We start from the raw sequence: 19,701 nt of genomic DNA, 5'->3' as shown, positions 1-19,701 counted from the left end.
TAAGACCAACAAACGAGGTTACTAATGATCACATATTTGCAATTAACTGGACAAATCAAGGTACAATTACTATTGTTTAAAATAAATGCAAGTCAGAGAATAAACTAACATAAGTTGCACTGAAATTGTGCAATGCAACAATTCATGACAGAGAGAACACGTGCACCATTTTTTTGTTACCTTCTCGTTATACTCTGTGAAATTCTTCAGGGATCCTTTACCGTTCGATAAACTGAAACCTAGCTCAAAACGGATAGGTACTTTAGCAACACCTATTCCAAAAGTGAAGCCAAAACTGCTGGATTTATCTTTTTTTATGGCATCAATTAACTCCTTTGAATCATCGTAGAACTCAAAAGAGAATCCAGAATCAGCATGAGCCTGAAATGAAAAGGAGAGGCATTACTTTTGCAGATATTACCTCCTTTCTTTACCCTATCACTCTCTCAGTTTAAGGATCTGATCCCGGCCCAACTGAAGTCAGTGGTAAGCTAATGTGGCCTATTAGTAAGGTAGCCTGACACTTCCCATTATAAAACCCTGTTTTCAGTTGCTTATAACTTTGCCAGGCTTTAACCGTTTCGGTTAACATTTTCCAAGATGGTGCCTGACTCAAACTGAATATTTTTTCTGGAAAATATCAAAAATGGTTCAACTGTTTCCGAGAAAGTGTATAGGGAAAATTTCCTTATGTTGTTGTTGTTGCCTTCATTAAAAATGTTCTTTGAATAACTCTAGTCCCCCTTTTACTTTGGAGCAGCGACTTGCAATGGTGGTGGCGGTTGTGCTAGGGATGTGGCTTTTGCCAAAGCTGACTATATTTGACCAGGTTACAAATCTTTGAAAGCTCACAGTTCACACATGCTCCTTCGAGACGTCTTGGATTTTAGCAATTAAAATCTCTGAAGACTCCATCCTCAATGAGCGTACTCAAGCCCCTCCCGGCTCCTACTACTGACCAGCCTGAGTGTTCACCATTTCCCCCAGAGTGACTGACTACAGTCCAGCCCAGGCCTACAGGGGCTCAGATGGACTTTTGCTGTAAGTGCTGTTCCCAGGTGCTCTGCACTGGAACTAAGAGCAGGGAGCCTGTCTCTCTTAGCCTTTCTATGCTGGCACCCAGGCAGTGTGGAGAAGAGAGTTGTCTGATTTCAATACAGAATGGTTAAAAGCTGGACAAAGAAGGGGGGAGGGGAATGAGTAGATTGGGACAAGCTGTCTGGTGAGACTGGGGGGAGAGAAAATGGGACTGGTTGGGCAACGAAATTGCAGCTGGGAGCAGAAAGTGAGGCTGGGACTGAGAACCAGGGTGGGGTGTGGAGGCTGGGACTAACTGGGACTGGGTGCCAGCTGGGGGAGTAGGAGCTGGTGAGGGAAACAGGAAGAGGGACGGGGCGTCAGTTGGTGCAGGGGGGAGGGGACATTGAAATTGAACGAAGAGCTGGGAGGAGGTGGGTAAATGGGGACTGGCTGGATAAGGAGCCTGGGACTGGGAACTTAGAGGACAGGGGAGACACTAGAGTTAAAAACTCGCTATTGCAACTGAATTCAATGGGAGTTGAGCTTTGAACATACGAATTGCTCTGTAATACTAAGTGCTCTGAAAAATTAGGTCCTCATCAGCTCAAATTGGGCACCCAAATTAGTGGACCTTAATCTCAGTACCTCAGTGCCCCATCTCTAAAATGGGGATCATGCTATCCCCTCACAAGCATGTTATGAAGATAAATTAATAGATGTCCGTGAAGCGCTCCAATATTGTAGTGATGAATGCCACAGAAAAATCCATGAGGGAATTATGATTTTTTTCTTTGGAGCAGTATTTGAATAGTAGGCAGTGAATAAGCCCGGGTGGGGGGACAAATTGAACAGGGATCAAACACAAAATATTGAATAGGTACTTGTAAGTGAGCACCATACGTTCTGTGCACTGAATGAGGCAGGGTCCTGTGGAAAATACAGTATGTGATCACGTAATTTAAAAACTGCAGCATAATGTATACACGTAAATTAAGATTGCACAGGTAACCTTAGTTCTGGTTTTGCAACTTTTGAGTGCTTGCCTTTGCAATCTTAATAATGTTTTTATTTTTTTGGTAGTTCATACAGTGCATAACATTTTTTAGTGAATACAAGTTTCTGCATGGAATAGCTGGCACTCAGGAGGGGCATACAGAGAAAACACAGTTTTAGAACTTTAAGGTGAAGTAGCATACTTAGAGTTCTGTAAGGCATTTAACTTTGGCACTGCACAACATTTGGATGAAGAAACTAGAACAATAGAAAATCAACATGGCAAACATTAAATGGATTAAAAGTGGGATGAGGAATAAGTCTCCAAATATAATTGCAAATGGAGAAATCATCATCAAAAAGGTGTTTTCCTCTTGGAGTCCTGCAAGTTCTTTAAAATTTTTAACAATGACTTGGAAGAAAAGATAAAATCATTACTGCTCAAGTTTGCAGATGACACACAGATTGAGGGACTGGTAAATACTAAAGTGATCAGGTTACTGATACAGAGCCTTCTAGATTGCTTGATAAGCTGGGATCTGTGCAAACAACATGCCTTTCAAAGCAGCCAAGTCAAAATTCATACATCTAGGCACAAAATATGCAGGCCATATTTCAGGACTGACTCTATCCTGGCAAGCAGTGACTGAAAAAGACTTGGACGTCATGTTGGATAATCAGCCTGAAGCGCGATACTGTGGCCAAAAGAGCTAATGTAATCCTTTGATGTATAAGCAGGAATAGTGAGAGGGGTACGGTTGTATTACCTCTGCATTTGGCACTGGTGTAACTACTGCTGCATACTGTGTCCAGTTCTGATGTCCATACTTCAAGAAGCATTTTGAAAAATTGGAGATGGTTCAGAGAAGAGCCCCAAGACTGATTAAAGGATTAGAAAATGTGCCTTCTGGTGAAAGACTCAAGGATCTCAGTCTATTTAGTTTATCAAAGAGCAAGCAAAAGGGGTGGTTTGAGTTTGTGTACCTATAGGGGGAATAGAAATTTGATAATAGAAGGTTCTTCAATCTAGCAGAAAAATGTAAAACTAGATCCAATGGCTAGAAGATGAAACTAGACAAATTCACACTGGAAATAAGGTGGAAATGTTTAATAGTGAGGGCAATTAACCTTTGAAACAACTTACCAATGGTTCTTCATGACTGCAAAGCTTTAAATTAAAATTGGATTATTTTTAAAAGCTATGCTCTAATTCGAGCACAACTGGGCTTGAAGCAGAAATTAATTCAGGGAAGTCCTGTGGCCCGTGTTATGCAGATGGTCAGACTAGATCACAATGGTCCCTTCTGGCCTTAAAATGTATTCATTTAAAATTCCAGCTCCACCGCAAGAAGAAGCGCATGTTCTGTGGGAATGCATAGTACAATTTTCAAAAGGGTGGAAGTTGACTTAGAAGCCGAAGACCATTTTCAAACCCGGCCTCGGGTCACATTTTCAAAGGCACCTACACATGCAGATAGGTCCCTTGTGAGATTTGCAGAAGTCCCTGGGGAGTGCCTATAGAGTTCCTGTTTCTCCATAGTTAGCAGACAGGTCCAGGATATGTTCCAGTGGGGAGATTAATAAATGTGGGACCTTCCCGGTGAGAGGGTTCTCTAGTAGGTGCTTAAAGCATGGCTCTTTGTGCGATGACCTCAGACTACAATTCCTAAGCAAGTTAGGCACCTACCTCACAATTATTTGAATGGGACTTAGCTTGCAGGGCACTTAACACCTAGGCTGCCTGCCCTCCCCTCTCCTCCCCAAATGTAATCTTCAGCCTCAAGCTAGGGGCCCAGGCTGTCCATACAATGAATGAAGTGAGTTAGGTATCTAAGGAAGGGATTTTTAGAAGCTGGCCAGTGGAGTGGAAAGCCGCCTACCTGACTAGGAGTGGAAAACTGAGAAGGGGTGGGGGGAAGAGAGGGACACGAATGCCTCAGCAGCTGATAGGCACCTCCCTCCACTTGGGATCCTCCGCTAACGAGCCCTCTCCTGGAGTTAGGCACCTAAGCCAGGTCAGAGGCTTAGATTGCCCATCACATAACAGCTACAACTCTCTCTGTCTCTCTCTCCCCTGCTTACACTCGCCCTGTTTTTCCTTGTGCCCCTGGTTGTCTCTTGTGTGGATGCTTTGCTGCCCCATCACCTATTGGAATCCAGCTTCCAGCCCTCCTCGTATAAGGGCTGGCGGGTAACAGCTGTTAGTTGTGTTCTGAGCACGTCTATGGCAAGATAGGCATTCCCCTGTCCAGGTTGAGAATCCTGTTTCAGGGCCTCCAGGGCTTCAGCTTGAGCTAGGGCGCCAACCTGCTCGGCGGCTGTGGGACGGTGTCAGGGCTTAGGCAGCTGTGCAAATGTCAACTAGCACCTACAGGGTTAGATGGCAGCTGAGCAGCAGCTCTGAAAATGTCCGTGGTGCCTGAATGGTGGACGTAGGCATCTAAAGAGGCAGGTGGCCATGTAGGCCAGATCCTCAAAGGTGCCTCAGTTCCTTTTGAAAATGGCACTTGAGTGCTTTTGAAAATGTTACTCACTATAGTGTTATTTCTATCTCTTAGGTAGTTATGTGGCGCCATCTTCGTAGCAGCTGAATACCTCACACTCTATAATGTACTTATTCTTGCAAACCCCTGCAAGGTAGGAAAGTCTCGTTGGGCCAGTGTACAGGTGGTGAGCTGAGGCAGAGGAAGACTAAGGGCCAGGTATTTAAAGTAGTTAGGAACCTCAAGGTGCAGATAAGCACCCAGTGGGATTTTCAAAAGCTTAACTTGCTTAGGTGCTTTAGAAAGCGCCGCTAGGCTCCTATCTGTATTTTTAGGTGCTGAAATAGCTTTGAAAATCTGGCTCTGAGTGACTTAACTAAGATCACATAGGAAGTCTGTGGCAGAACAAAATATTCATAGTCCCAAACCGTGGGACTATCCTTCCTCCACTATTCATCACTTGTATTGTGTTAGTACCTAAAGGTCTTTGCCCCAATTTTCTGGGAACTGTACAAACAAAGCGGCATGAGTGGGTATAACAAAGAGGAGGAGCACAAGGTAACAGAGATGATTATGATAGGCATGATAAGCAGTGGTCAAAGCACATGAGTGGCTAACCATGGTAGTGATGACTTTACCCTGCAGTGTAGGAAATTTTCAGCAGGACAGATGGAATTTTAAAACCCCAGCAATATATAGAGGTGAGGGATGGAGGTGGCTTAGCTCTTTTCTATGGCACTTGTCATCCATACTGCAGATCTTAAAGCACTGTAAAAAAAGCAGGCAAGTATCATCCTCCCCCTTTAACAAATGGGGAAACAGACACAGAGAGGTGAAGTGACTTGTCCAAGGTCACACAGCTTGTCAGTAGCCAAGCTGAGAGCAGAAATCCAATTTAGTGCCTTGTCCACTCAACCAGAATAAGTAATGGGATTGCATGAGTGTTGCAGCAAGGGTCACGTTAGTTCCTTGATACGTGCATGTGTGGGCTTTAAAAATAACTACAGGTTATAAAAATGTTTATCGTTAATTAGAAGACTTGTTTTAGGGACTGTTGGCAAAGGTATGGTTTGTGGAAGGATTTGTAGGAGACCCTGGTTGAGTGGCGTACCGGACCCAAAATATATGATGTTGTCCTAGTAATCTCTTGTATCAAAATGCACAATCTCAGTAACAGCCACAGAGCATATGAGGCTGCTCATCCATGAAAGTAGGTCTTCAATGTTATCTTTCTGCTGCTGTAAATAACTGTAATATATATCCTGAGGAAATTTACATAACATCTAAGGCAAACTTCAGTGCCTAGTGAGAAAATGTTGCTAAATTAATATCTTAAATACTTACTAGAAATTGATATACGTGGAAATTGTAGGATTTTCTAAAATATTTCTCATCATCCCCATAGTACAAACGTTCACATGCGGAGTCATACTTCAATTCCCGCCATTCTCCATTGTAAATGTACTCACACTGGCCTCCATAATACTTAGGATCATATACAAATTGCCTTTCTTCTTGTGTAAGAACATTGTATCTTTAATGAAAAGAGACATCATCCAGCAATTAACTATAGATTTCTTTGCTAATACAAAAAATTGTTATCTTTTCTTTTCTCCCCCACTTTGTTTTTCCACACATTCTATTCTCAGACACTGGACTCTGTGTTGCTTTGGATAGCAATGACTCAGGATCTTCAACTTTATAAATGGATGGTTTTGATTCCACACCTCTCCATCTTTGTTCTCCCCCTGTGGGAACTAAAGTGATATTTCTCTCTGACAAAAATGAGACCAATAATCTAAGTTATTTCAAAGACAGTATCATAGAATTATAAGTTAGAGAAGGAAGACACTAATTAAATCAACCACTCCATCTGTCTTCCAATGCAAGATGGTTCTCTGCAGTTCATTTTCTAGTGTTTGGTTAAATATAGTTATAAAAGTCCCAAATTACAGGGTGTCTCAAGCCTTTGGGAAACTATTTCATAGCCTCCTAACTCATCACACGGTCACAAAATTCTTCCTCATATTCAAAGTACATTTTCTGTTTCTCAATTTCATCACTTTTCTCTACGGCTATCAATTAATCACAGTTAATGCAGGCAATTAATGCAAAACAAATTAACTAGATTTAAAAAATAGTTGCGATTAATCACAGTTTTAATTGCTCTGTTAAAAGTAATAGAATACCAATTTTAAATTTATTATAAATATTTTTGGATTTTTTTCTACATTTTCAAATATATTTATTTCAGTCAAAATAGAGAATACAAGGTGTTCAGTCCTCATTTTATATTATTTTTAGTACAAATATTTGCACTTAAAAAAAATAAAAGAAACAGTATTTTTCAATTCACCTCATACAAGTCCACTCAGTCCTACTTCTCGTTCTCCAGGTGAAGGAGAAGTGACTGTGACCCTTGGGGTGAGCATGTTGTCTGTAGTGTTTGTTTGTGGTGTGCTTGATGCTTGACTGAAGTATATGGCGTGGTCTGTTTGTTTGGGGGACTGTGTGCTGATCCTAGTGGCCTGAGAGCTTCTTAACAAGGCTTTGATCTCCAAGCCCTTTAAGCACCCATCAACCCTTAACAAGAGGGCGGGCTACTCAGGGAGAATCAGGGTTTAAAAAGCCCACTCCTAAGTCACCAGAGGCGCTAATAACCAGAGCAGCTAATTTGGGAGTTTTGCAAAGGAGTTTAGAGGGGGAGTGGGAGAATGGGGGCAGTAGATACACTTCATAAACAGTCTGTAAACTAAAGACAATACCCCCTCCCCTGATTAAAAAAAAAAAAAAACAATAAAAGAAAGAACTGTAGGTGTAAAATGGGGAGGCAGGCAGAAGTCCAGAAACAGAGTGGGGGCCGTCCAGTTTATTGCACTAAGTGCAACATGTATGATTACCTGCCCTATGGGCGTGTATGTGTGCATTTGGTGCAAGGAGCGCCTGGCCTTCAGAGACCGCACACGGGCTTTGGAGACCCAGGTGGCTGAACCTGGAGGAGTTAAAGGAAACAAAGCAGTACGTAGATGAGACTTTCCAGGACACAGTAAAACAATCCCATCCCTGGTATGACAGCTTCTGTGCTGTTGAGGAGGATGAGAGTCTCAGGAAGGAGAAAAACTAGAGCGGAGGGAAATGATCCCATAGTTGGGACCCTCCTTCCAGGGGATGTCATGGTATCCTCTCGCACTGAGGATACCTCTCTGGGGGAGGGAATTCCAGTTATTAGGAAAAGACGGGTAATAATAATGGCGGACTTGATCATCGAAACATATCTGGGTTTGTGATGACCAGGAGAACTGCATGGTGACTTGCCTGCCGGGCGTGAAGGTTATGGATTTCTCGAGACATCTAGATAGATTTATGCGCAGTGCTGGGGATGAGCCAGTGGTCATGGTACATGTAGGTACCAGTGACATAGGGAAGGATAGGAGAGAGGTCCTGGAGGTCAAATTTAGGCTGGTAGGAAGTCCAGGACCTCGATGGTAGCATTCTCTGAAATGCTTCCAGTTCCATGCGCAGGGACAGTTAGACAGGCAGAACTGCAGGGTCTCACTGCTTGGATTAGACGATAGTGCAGGGGGGAAGGGTTTAGATTTATTAGGAACTCGGGAACCTTTTGGGAAAGGGGGAGTCTATAATGGAAAGAGTCCTCTCCACCTAAACCAAAATGAAACCGGATTGCTGGCACATAATATTAAAAAGGTCATAGAGCAGTTTTTAAACTAAGGGCCTAGAAAAAGCTGACACTTTGCATTTATTGCACCTAATGCACATTGGAAAACATAATCCCAACTATACATATAAAATGCTGGGGTCTAAATTAGCTGTTACCACTTAAGAAAGAGATCTTGGAGTCACTGTGGATAGTTCTCTGAAAACATTCACTCAATGTGCAGTGGCAGACAAAACAGCTAACAGAATGTTGGGAATCATTAGGAAAGGGATAGATAATAAGACAGAAAATATCATATTGCCTCTTTATAAATCCATGGTATGTCCACATCTTGAATACTGTGCGCAGATCGGGTCACCCCATCTCAAAAAAGATATATTGGAATCGGAAAAGGTATAGAAAAGGGCAACTAAAATGATCAGTGGTATGGAAAAGCTTCCAGATGAGGAGAGATTAATAAAACTGGGACTTTTCAGCTTGGAAAAGAGACGATTAAGTACTTGTATGAGTTGAATTAAAAAATATTTTCTTTGTTTATCTTTTTAACAGTTCAAATATTTGTAATAAATAATAGTATAAAGTAATCACTGCATACCTTATATTGTGTGTTCTAATTGAAATCAATTTATTTGAAAATAGAGAAAAACATCCAAAATATTTATAATACATTTAAATTGGTATTCTATTATTGTTTAACAGTGTGATCAAAACTGCGATTTATCATAACTATTTTTTAATCTCGTGATTAATTGTGATTATTTTTTTTCGTCATTTGTCAGCTCTACTAAGTTGTTCTTCCATTTACCTGTTCCCCCTTGGGTGTTAACACCCTCCATATATCTGTAGACTGCTCTGACTTAGTCAAACTATTCATAGTTGGCTCACTTAGTCTTTCCTGCTCCCTGACTATCTTCTCTCAATTCCCTTCAGTTTGTCAATATCTTTTTTTTTTTTTATTTGGTGGCTTGAAATGAAAGTAGTATTCTCAGTGAACATCAGTGTAATTCCTCAGAACTGGAAATCCTCTTCAAGAACAAGATGCTAAACGCTATTACTTTTGTGTGTTTTGCAAAGGGAAATATAAGTTTACAGTAGTCTGACAATGAAAACAAAATAAATATGTGGACTGACTCTTGGGGCCTCTTCCCAAAAAACCCCATTTAACTCATTGGGAGTCTTTCCACCACTTCTGTGGGCTTTGGATCAAGCTATATGGTTATATGATGAATGACACATTCTCATACTGTAGCTCCTGTTCTTTTTCTCATAAGGCTAAGCTTATAATATATATGATATTTTTTTAAATGATGCCATCATAGACAATTTACCTGTGATACCTGTCCTAGGTTCCACTTCTTTCTTACCGTATTCAATCATAATCACATTAGGATTTGATTAAGCAGAAGTTATTAATACTTACTCCTGCAAGTAGATACACTGAGGACAGGCCCTTAATGCTCTGAGGCTATGTCTACACAGCCGGTGGCACCACCGGCAGTGCAGGATCGATTTTGCAGGTTCAATTGAGCAGCAGCAAAGACTCATTCAATCGAACCCGGAAGTCGACTCTGTAAATCCACCCCAGCAAGAAGCGTAGCGCTGTGTCTATGGGAGGGCATATCCTGTTGGTACAACGCAGTGGAGATGCGCGGTAAGTAAATGTTAGGATGTCGACGGGGAGATATGCAAGTTACTTTACGTAGCTTGCGTATCTCCTGTCGACTGCCACCGAAATCTGTGGCCAGTGTAGATCAGGCCTCAATCTCAATCCTCTGAATTCTTCTAAGAGGGGAAAGTGATCAGGCTGTTTTATCATTTAGCATGTTCTATTTCACTTCATATAGTGCTTTCATCAAACAAAGGAAATAACAGCTTAATAGGGCATTACAAAGGTGGGGAATTATTATTACCCTGATATTCAGAGGGGCAAACAGAAACACAGAAGGTAGGTCTACATTGAAATTGAACACCCATGACTGGTCTGTGTCATCTGACTCAGGCTTGCGGCCCTCAGGCTACAGGGTTGTTTAATTGCAGTGTAGATGTTTGGGCTTGGGCTGGAGCCTGGGCTCTCAGACCCCGCAAGGGAGAAGGGTCCCAGAATCCAGGCTCCATCACGAGTCTAAGACTAAACATCTACACTGCATTTAAACAGCCCCATAGCCTGAGCCTTGCAAGACCGTGTCAGCTGACGTGGGCCAGCTGCGAGTGCTTAATTGCAGTGCAGACAAGCCCAGAGAGAGGTTGTGACTTGTTCAAGCTCACAGAGCGAGTCAGACACAGAACTTGGAATAGACTCCAGGGCTGATTCGAAATCCAGTGCATGCTGCCTCCTTTGTTGTTACTCACTGCTGTACTATTTAGATTGTAAAGTGCTTGGGACAAAAGTCCTCCTCTATTTTGTACAGTACCATACACACTGTCAGAGCTCAACTAATAGAAAAAATAATGCTACTACTGAATAAGAGAAACATAAAAAGGTAATCCTGGCCTGACTGCAAGAACAGGAAGTACAGATTAATTACTCACCCTTGAGCTGCTCTTTCAGACCCAGGAATTGGGTTTAGATTTTCACAGAGAATTTCAATATCTTCATCCTCACAGTTATTCTCATCTGACCCGTCTCTACAGTCCGGCTCTCCGTTACATACAAGGTGGGGCTTAATACAGCGACCTGAAGTGCACATGTACATGTAATCTCTTATTCACCTCTACAATGCATGCTCAGTCTAACTAGGCAATTTTGGATTTAGCGCTCACTCACACACACGTCCATAAAGACGGGTCGAGCCTGGTCCTCCTTACTCCAGCAAAAGTTCCCTCTTTTTCAGTAAAAAGAGTGTATTCCACTCCAGGGTCTACACTGGCATCTACCATCAGAGATTCTGCCAGAGACTCCCAGCAGCTAAGATTCCTCCATGGCACAGATGGTGCAGAACAACCACAATCTTCCTTCACTGGTGGCCCAACGGGAGACATTTAAATGTGGGTAGCCCTGGCTGCGGTAGCAATGTGGCTTGAGTATTCAGGGATCCAGTGACTCAACTCATCCCCCCCAGCAGGATGTTAAGCTGCCATAGGGCACCTGCTCCCCTTCAAGGTGAATTCCCCACTCTGGTTCAAGAGGCCAGCAGATGTAGGGAGAGGTAGTTTTACGCTTCCCTGCTCCAGAGACAGTGAATCTTTTCTTAGCCAGCAAGCAAGATGCACTTGATGTCTTGTTCACGGAAAGCTGTACAGGGGCCATTGTTAGTTAACAGTTACCATGCACTGGTGTTTACAACACCCCTACTCATGTAGGGGGGAAAGCGTGGTATCTCAGAGTGTGGGCTGGCAAATGGTGACTTTATTAAAGGTGACTGCTGTATTATTTTACATATGTATTACAATGTCTGAGGAAGTAACACTGCGTTTTAAAAATAGTTTCACTGCCCTCCTGCCTTCCCATTTAGAAATGGTGGAAGAACTGGTGTCTTCTGCCTGCAGCAGAGGGGGCAGGAGTCCAGAAGGCTAGGCCAGGGGCATATGACTCACCGGGTGCCCCTTTGAGCAGGAGTTTAGGAGGCCAGCAAGGGAGTGAGCAGAACAGGTGGATCTGTGACTGCTGGCTATTCTCCACTATAGAGGTGTGCAAAAGAGCCACAAGGGCTGTTTCAGTGATTTCTGCTACATCTTTATACCTTAGAAGAAAAAAAACGACTCCTCCCTCCCTGTATCTACGAATCTTCTTAACACTTCCCTGGGTTATTTGGACCAGGACTTGGCCCTTAATGTTTAGAAAAAACCAGCATTTGAACTTGAAACTATCCTAAAACTTTCCACTGCAATCTGCAGTGCAGCACAACTGTGAAGCCTGGATCGGATGCCTCCTGAGTTCTAAATAATGGATCCACTGTGTGGGAATCTTGTCAAGTTCACTTTGCTGAAGCTCCAGTATGAATTTATTATCTAAGGCCATGTTCCTGAATAAGAACTACAAGAATAAATAGCTTCTTCAGTTGGCTAAATGAAATTAACTCTGTCAGGTTAATGTACAATTTTGCCTGTTTGAGTTGCAGAAGGTGTTTTGGGAATTTGTTACAATAATTATATTTCAGAAATGAATGTTTGCAGAAGGCATAACTTGAAAATACTTGTGCCACTGAAAGGGAGGAGAAAACCATTTAAAAATGAAGGGAGTAAATTGGTGTCACTACACTGATGTCTGTGGAGGAATGCTGATTTACACCAGCTGATGATTTGGTCCTAGATATGGTGCATGTGTTTCCTAATATCTATAATGTTGTTATATATCAGAATGCAGAAGTTGACACTATTGTGTCATCAGTAAAAACTATACTGATACAACCTAATATTGCAGGGGACAGCCACCTGATCTCCTGTAGATAGTGCTGGTCAAAAAAAATTCTCTCAAAACTGTTTTTTGAGAGAGAATGGGTTTTTTGACAAAACAAAATTTTCATCAGAACTGTTTTCCACAAATAACTTCTGATTTTTCATCAAAAAACCAAACACTTGAAATGAGAGAAGTTGTGATTAAGTCAATATCTGAAATCTGGGCAGACTACATATCCCATGATGCACCACATGCAGGGATTCATAGGACACACTCCCTCCCTTTACATCTCCCATGATGCATCACATTCTCCCCTCATGGTATGGTAATCTAGCCAGAGAATTTGCATCAGGTGAGGAACTGGTCCATTGCTCTCATTATTGATTCTATCTCATCCAGGACCAAACTTCATTTGCTGTTGTTCCTGATAGCATTTCACTCACCCGTCTCCTCACACTGAAAATCTTTTCCACAGTGTGGGTTTGCTACACATCTTTCTGTTGCTTGGCATGCTGCCTCATCCCAGAGATGGCCGGAGCATTTACTTCCCCCAAACTTGGAAGGCTGTAGCAAAGTTCTGTATCTGTACTAAATCACATTTAAAAAAAAAAAAGCACAAATTGGCCCATTAACAAGAAATTTATATCCAGAAATTATGATAATTCAATTGAATATTAAGTAGTAAAAACAAATCTCTCATATAAATTAAGCTGAAAATAAGGTCAGAGATAATAGGCTTGATTTTTCACCCCTCCATCTTGCACTGTTGTAAATCTGGTGTACATGCATTGACTTCAGTGGAGTTACTCCTGATTTACACCAGTGTAAGTGTGCATTGAATAACATCTATTATTTTGAACTGAGCGGCTCTGTTACAGTGGTGGAATAGATTGCTCACTATTTTCAACATGGTGCAGGTATTGCAGGCCTTTTGGATGGAGTATGGAAACTTCCCAGGCCTCACTTTCTGCTAATTGCATGCATTTTCACTAACATTTTGTGTTTTAAGATAAAGATATATGTTAGAACCTGGGGCTATGGGGCTGCTGATGCTTCCACATCCCCACTGGAAGCTTAGGCTGGCTTTACGCTAGAGGACCTTGTGAAGATAGGCTCAGAGGGCCATACTGCCCAGCAAAGTCTGAGTGGAGACCTCCCACAGCCCACTGATTGGCGGAGGCTAATATTTAAACCAGGAAGCCATCCTGGGGAGTTGTCTGAGCAACCATGTAAACTGCCTGCCTGTCTCTGCTCCAAACCCTGCTTGCAGTGGCACTTCAGTGCTGGCTTTTGATCCTGGTTGGTTCAGCCTTGACTTCACGATTGCTATCTATAACCTGGTGCCTGACCCCGACTTCCTGGTATCCGGAGCTGGCTGATCCCCAACCCTGCTATCTGCCTGTTGCCCGATCCGGCCTTCTTGGCATTCTGACCCAACTCGTTCCTGACCCCGCTACTTGTCTCCTGATTGCAACTTAGCAGGTGACCAGTACACACAGGCCACCATGGCCCGGCCCTGACAATATAAGAATCTGACTTGATCATTGGACCTCTGCACTGTAGAACAACAGTTTAAGATGGATGAATTGCTCCTCCTTTTTCAGCATAACAGATAGCGGGCACCACCAATGAAGGAAATGTATTAATGAAGCCTGTGTAGTAAAAGGTGACCTGTGTCCACCTCTACCTGAAGTGCCCAAGAGCACTTGACCTGAGTAATAGCCACCTCTTGGCTAGACAGGGGGAAGACACCCACAAAAGAGTTCTGCCAAGGAATGGTTTGGTCTTAACTTTTATGCTTTTTTTCCTAGACATTCCAGATTGCAAACCTTTCTTTTGATGAGTGCAGAGGGGTGATATCCATGGAACCAATATAGATCTAATAGTCTCTTTCCACCCTGGTTTGTCATGTAAGATGCTTGTCAGTTAAATCGGCTTAGGAGTGTTCTTATGGTTTAACCATGCAAAGCCAAAAAATGCAGGAGTGGGTTGGATCTGTTTTTTCAAATGATCTCAACCATCAGTGTTTGGGGGACTTGGGTAACAGGGTTCTATTTTTTATCCCACTTTACAGTGGGCAAACTAGGACAATTTGGGTTTTGCAAAACCTTGTCAAGGAGGTTTTGGTTTCACAAAACCAATACCAGGCACGATTTTATCCAAACTACTGTTGTTTGAGGGAATTTGGGATAAAAGCTTCCAAACTGGGAAAATCTTGAATTGTGGGGATATCTGTCAAGATCTCATCAGTTCTGCATAATTGTAACAAAGCTACGGGAATGGGAACTGTATATAATATTGAATATTTCCATTCTATTATGTCGTTCCAAACCACTGACCCCGTCCCATGAGGACCAACGCATGGTAAAGTTAGTTCATCCTTCCAAATTCTGGACCTTGCACCCTCGTTCTATGCCAGGGGTGGCTAAACTGTGGCTCATGAGCTGCCTGTGGCTCTTTTACAGTTGATGTGTGGCATGCAGAGCCCTCTATGCCCCCCCATTCTCCACCTGCCAGATGGATGAGGAGCTCGGAGATTCTGCCCTGTGGTAGGGTGTTGGGGCTGGAGGATTCTGCCCAGGCAGGTGGGGCGGGATTCAGCATGTTTGCCCACCCTCTTCTACGCCTTTGATGTGGTATTAAACTTTTCCAGTTACATATGTTTTGTAGTGGAATGGGGTGTGAGCTATGGGAATATCGGATGCTGACAGAAACAAAAATCACAGCTGAGATCCTGAAAGCTGCACAGCATCTGTTGGCTGATTAATGGTGGATGCTGCTGCCTATCAAACTGAAAAAAAAAGAAAACGAAGAGCGGCCCCATTTGGGGTCTGGCTTTTCCTTTCCCACTTATTCCATATGCCTAACCTCTTGTTTCCACATACGAAATGAGTGGAAAACAGAGGTTATGACCAATACTTGAACAGTTATGAAGAGACACATGAAATGATACAAAAATTAGAGTAAACAGAGCTATGAACGAAGAACACTTTTAAATATGTTTATATCAGAATATTTGCGTTGAGTCAAAGGAAATTAAATTAAAACCCACCTAGATTAGCAAGAAAACTATTAGCCAAATATTGTGGGCCTGATTCTTCTCTCATTTGCACCAGTTTTGCACCTTAGTTAACACCTTTGGCTTAAATGAAATTACTCCTAACTTACACTAGTGTAAGTGAGAGGAGACTCAGGCCCCATGTTTCTAATAAAAGAGCATGTTTAGCATATTTGGATGAGTTTACTGGATATTTCAGAAATGATGAATATGGAAACTACATATAATTAATCTGTGTACATGCTCATCACAGACACATCGGAAGATATGTGAGTACATTATGGTTGAGACTTACTTTTTTCTCTTGGCAAGGAGAGCAACCAGTCCATTCTGACCACTGGCTTAGCTGACAGTTTACAGGAGCCGGAGAATTTACATCTCTGCTTGTTCTTCTGAAGAGAGTAAATGATACATAGAATCATAGAAGATTAGGGTTGGAAGGGACCTCAGGAGGTCATCTAGTCCAACCCCCTGCTCAAAGCAGGACTAACCCCCACTAAATTATCCCAGCCAGGGCTTTGTCAAGCAACACCTTAAAAACCTCTAAGGATGGAGATACCACCATCTCCCTAGGCAACCTATTCCAGTGCTTCACCACCCTCCTAGTGAAAAAGATTTTCCTAATATCCAACCTAGATCTCCCCCACTGCAACTTGAGACCATTGCTCCTAGTTCTGTCATCTGTTACCACTGAGAACAGCCTAGCTCCATCATTCCTGGAACCCCCTTTCAGGTAGTTAAGGGCTGCTATCAAATCCCCCTTCACTCTTCTCTTTTGCAGACTAAACAAGCCTAGTTCCCTCAGCCTCTCCTCCATAAGTCATGTGCTCCATCCCCCTAATAGTTTTTGTTGCCCTCTGCAACAAAAATGATTAGGGGTCAATACTGGCCTAAGTTTTGGAGTGAAGTTTTAATAAGAGGTAATAGTTGTGGGGCCAAGCAGCAGGAAAATCATATCTATTTTCCGTACAAGAACAGATTTTAGAGGAAACTAGAAATGTTTGCTGGAGAGAGTTGGATCAGACCCACAGGTGGCATAAACCTGTGTAACTGAACTGAGGTCATTGGAGCTAAACCAGTTTGCACAGCTAAAAATCTGGCCAACAGAATTTGGCAGTGGCAGAAGCAATAACGGGAAGTGGATGTATTGACCTTGTGTTTCCTGCTCTACCAGTAGACCATATCCCTTTCCAATAGGGTGTATGTGATAATGGGTGTAGTGAAAAACAAAGTTCTTAATAAACAATGGACTGTACCAAGTTCTAGAAGATGGCTAGAAAAAGAATGCTAGAAATGGAAGAGAAAGCTGATTTGAATTCACACTGAGAATCCAAATAAAAATAGCAAACAATATTCTGAGCCTGAGGCCTCTTTTGAGAACTATTTGTGAAGGAAAGCATATAATTAATGAATAGGGAAATTTTAAAGTGAAGGCTATGAATACAATAGAGGCAGAAGATACAGTAGGAGAGGATATTGCAAAAGATAAGTTGCAACAACTACATTAAGGAGAAAGAAGGCAGAATAATCTGTAGTGAAGTGGAGGAAGGCCAAAAAGATAAAAGTTTAGAGAGAAATCCACTGTTTGGTTTTCCTCTCACATCTCACCACAAAATGGTCAAGATAATGTCATTGCAAGTGCATGAGCATGACATTAAAATGTCAAAATAGAGTTAAAACACAATCATGGAAATTTGGAAATGATTTTGAAATGTATAGATGGAATGAAACCATGTCAATACACTTCTAAATGCGATCAGGCTAAATTCTGCCCTTCATTTTACCTGTGAAATCCCTTTGCCGTCGGTGTCTGACACTGGATTTTTATTGGTATAACTGAGAGTGGAATACCAGTTCAAATCTGTAAAGGAAGGGGGTCAAATTCTCTGCTGGTGTAAATAAGTAAAACTCTACTGAAGTCAATAGAGCTTTTCACATTTACACCAGCCAATAACTTGTCCCAGTGTTCGGATAGTACAAGCAAACTGTATCAGTGCAAGTCTATGGAATCTACTTCATAATTTTACTGTCTAATTCAATGAGGCTGTTGAAATGCACAGCACACAGGGAAATTAAATCACCCAAAGGAAAGGACACTCACCTACTATTAAGGCTGAGGCCTTATACAGGACTCCTTATTCAAGGAAAACTCTCATCATCCTCAAAGGGCGTTTGAGTCAAGTAAGGAGTAAAAAAAGTGCTGTTTTAAGGCTCAGAAATTCAATGTACAGAGACCTCATTCTCTCTATACTTGACCCATTAAAATCAGTGGAAAGACTCTTATTGACTTCAATGGGCTTTGGATCAGATCCTCTAAGAAGCACACACACACAGACATGGAATGGCATTACATAGCACCAGGGAAATATTTGTCTCACCACTCAGAGCAGTAGTTATGAGCCCTTGGCCCCTCGGTCTTACCATTTGTATTTGTGTACAGCATTGTATACAGCACTGTTTTGTGTTGCAGATATTTTGGTACAGTATTCCACATCTGCCTTAGCTCAGAGCACATTTTGTGAGTTTATTTCTAACCCTCAGCGTTGTTATTCTTTTTGGTGATTAGCTAATGAGCAATCTGTTTTACTTAAGAGACTATGGTCCAAAGAGAAATACTGATAATTAGAGGAGGTATGGGATACCTTAGGGATTCATCAGAAGCTGAAGAAGAGAGAATACAAAATGAAACACACAAAGCTCAGCAAAAGAGCCTGTGGATACAGATCAGTGTGCTATATGAAAACACACTGGGTCTGCAGACACAGAAACCTAAACACAAACCAAGCACCTGGGAAAACATCTATATTCATCCTGACAGTAGGATTTGGTGGCTATATCCTTCAGCACTTCATAAAGTATTTAATTGGCTCACCTTCACCTAGCTTTTAAATTTATCTCTTCATTATTCTGCCTTGTTTGATAAGTTCATCAAACATCAAAAATCTCTTCTTTATTCATTTTCAAAAGGGATTACCACAGTAAGCCTTCATAATTAAGTGTATCTCTACCAAGCTTTTTTTTTTTTTCCTTTTCCCCTTTCCACATCCTCCTCGTCTCCATGTTCCAATTATCACTGATACCTTTTTTGATCCTTCAAAATCATATTTGCTTTTATAACAAGTTTGCAATTAACAGCTGCAGAAAAATCCAATATTTTTTTCCCCATCATAAAACTGTGGCTTTAAAGAAAAGTCACTTGTTTATTCCTTTTTTTAAGCCAAAATGACATTCATAAAGAGATAAAATTGGAATTAAATATATGAACGTGTGTGTGTGTGTGTATAATTCCCATTTAATTAATTATTTGAATGTTAAGCAAATATTAAGCAAATGAATATTAACATTCAAATATTCATAAATATGAAATAACTGTAGTGTTACAAACAATATAATTGAAAGCAAAATGTTAATTATAAATCTTGATAGATGAGAAAGCAACCCAAAGTGAACAAAAATAGCACCTGTATTTTTAAAAAAAAATGAATATTCTCCCTTAAAAGAATAAAGTACATGCACACAGCTTCTATAACAAGAAATGCCAATTACTAGACCATGATCTGGATGATTGCCAATAGTCTTTTCTGGTAGCCATTTACAGATAACACTGCCCATATGCCTCAATTTGAGACTGAATTGATGGGCTAACCAGATAGACAATAATTTCTATATGCAAAGCTGCATCTTAAATTATATGGAGATAGACTTACCTCTGGGAAGGCAATCCGATTACCTCACTATGTGCTGTAACTGTGTCCTGACATGATATTAGATAGGCTATCAAGAGAATCAGAGGAGAAATTTCATTCAGGCTCCACCACATTTTTTACATATGTAAACGTTTCATATAAAACAGTTGAAAACCAAGTTTTTCCTCTGGCTTGGAGACCCTTTGGTACCAGTGCTGATGGTGGAATAGAAAAACCTCCAGATTCCAAGCATTGCAGAATAGTGTAAATCATTGACAAAGGTACAAATCAAATCACAGGGGCCCAAGATGCAGTCTGAAGGCCTTCCAGTTGTTAGGCAAGAGAATATATTTAACTAAGTTTCTATTTACATGTTAAAATCAAATAAGTCTTATCAGTGAAATGATCACTGGACCAACCTCAGGCACTCTGACTAATTTTGTGAGGGG

At 41.5% G+C, this 19,701-nt stretch overlaps 1 protein-coding gene across 1 annotated transcript in view; it reads right to left on the bottom strand.

Annotated features, from left to right (window-relative positions):
• The window catches only part of C8A (complement C8 alpha chain), a 35,989-nt gene extending 16,479 nt beyond the window's left edge, over positions 1-19,510 (bottom strand). Inside the window, exons 1-6 of the mRNA XM_067535499.1 lie at positions 19,274-19,510; positions 15,862-15,958; positions 12,952-13,096; positions 10,702-10,846; positions 5,841-6,030; positions 181-381 (exon numbers count right to left, since the gene is read on the bottom strand). Of these exons, the coding sequence (XP_067391600.1) occupies positions 181-381; positions 5,841-6,030; positions 10,702-10,846; positions 12,952-13,096; positions 15,862-15,958; positions 19,274-19,386 (891 nt within the window). The 5' untranslated portion in view covers positions 19,387-19,510. The remainder of the gene's footprint in view (positions 1-180; positions 382-5,840; positions 6,031-10,701; positions 10,847-12,951; positions 13,097-15,861; positions 15,959-19,273) is intronic.
• Between the last annotated feature and the right edge of the window lie 191 nt (positions 19,511-19,701).

This window comes from Emydura macquarii, unplaced genomic scaffold (assembly GCF_026122565.2).
Source record: "Emydura macquarii macquarii isolate MOO-44397 ecotype Brisbane River unplaced genomic scaffold, CSIRO-AGI_Emac_v2 contig_3506, whole genome shotgun sequence".
NCBI lineage: Eukaryota > Metazoa > Chordata > Testudines > Chelidae > Emydura > Emydura macquarii.
The sequence above is the reverse complement of the archived record's forward strand: the minus strand, read 5'-3'. Positions and strand labels throughout refer to the sequence as shown.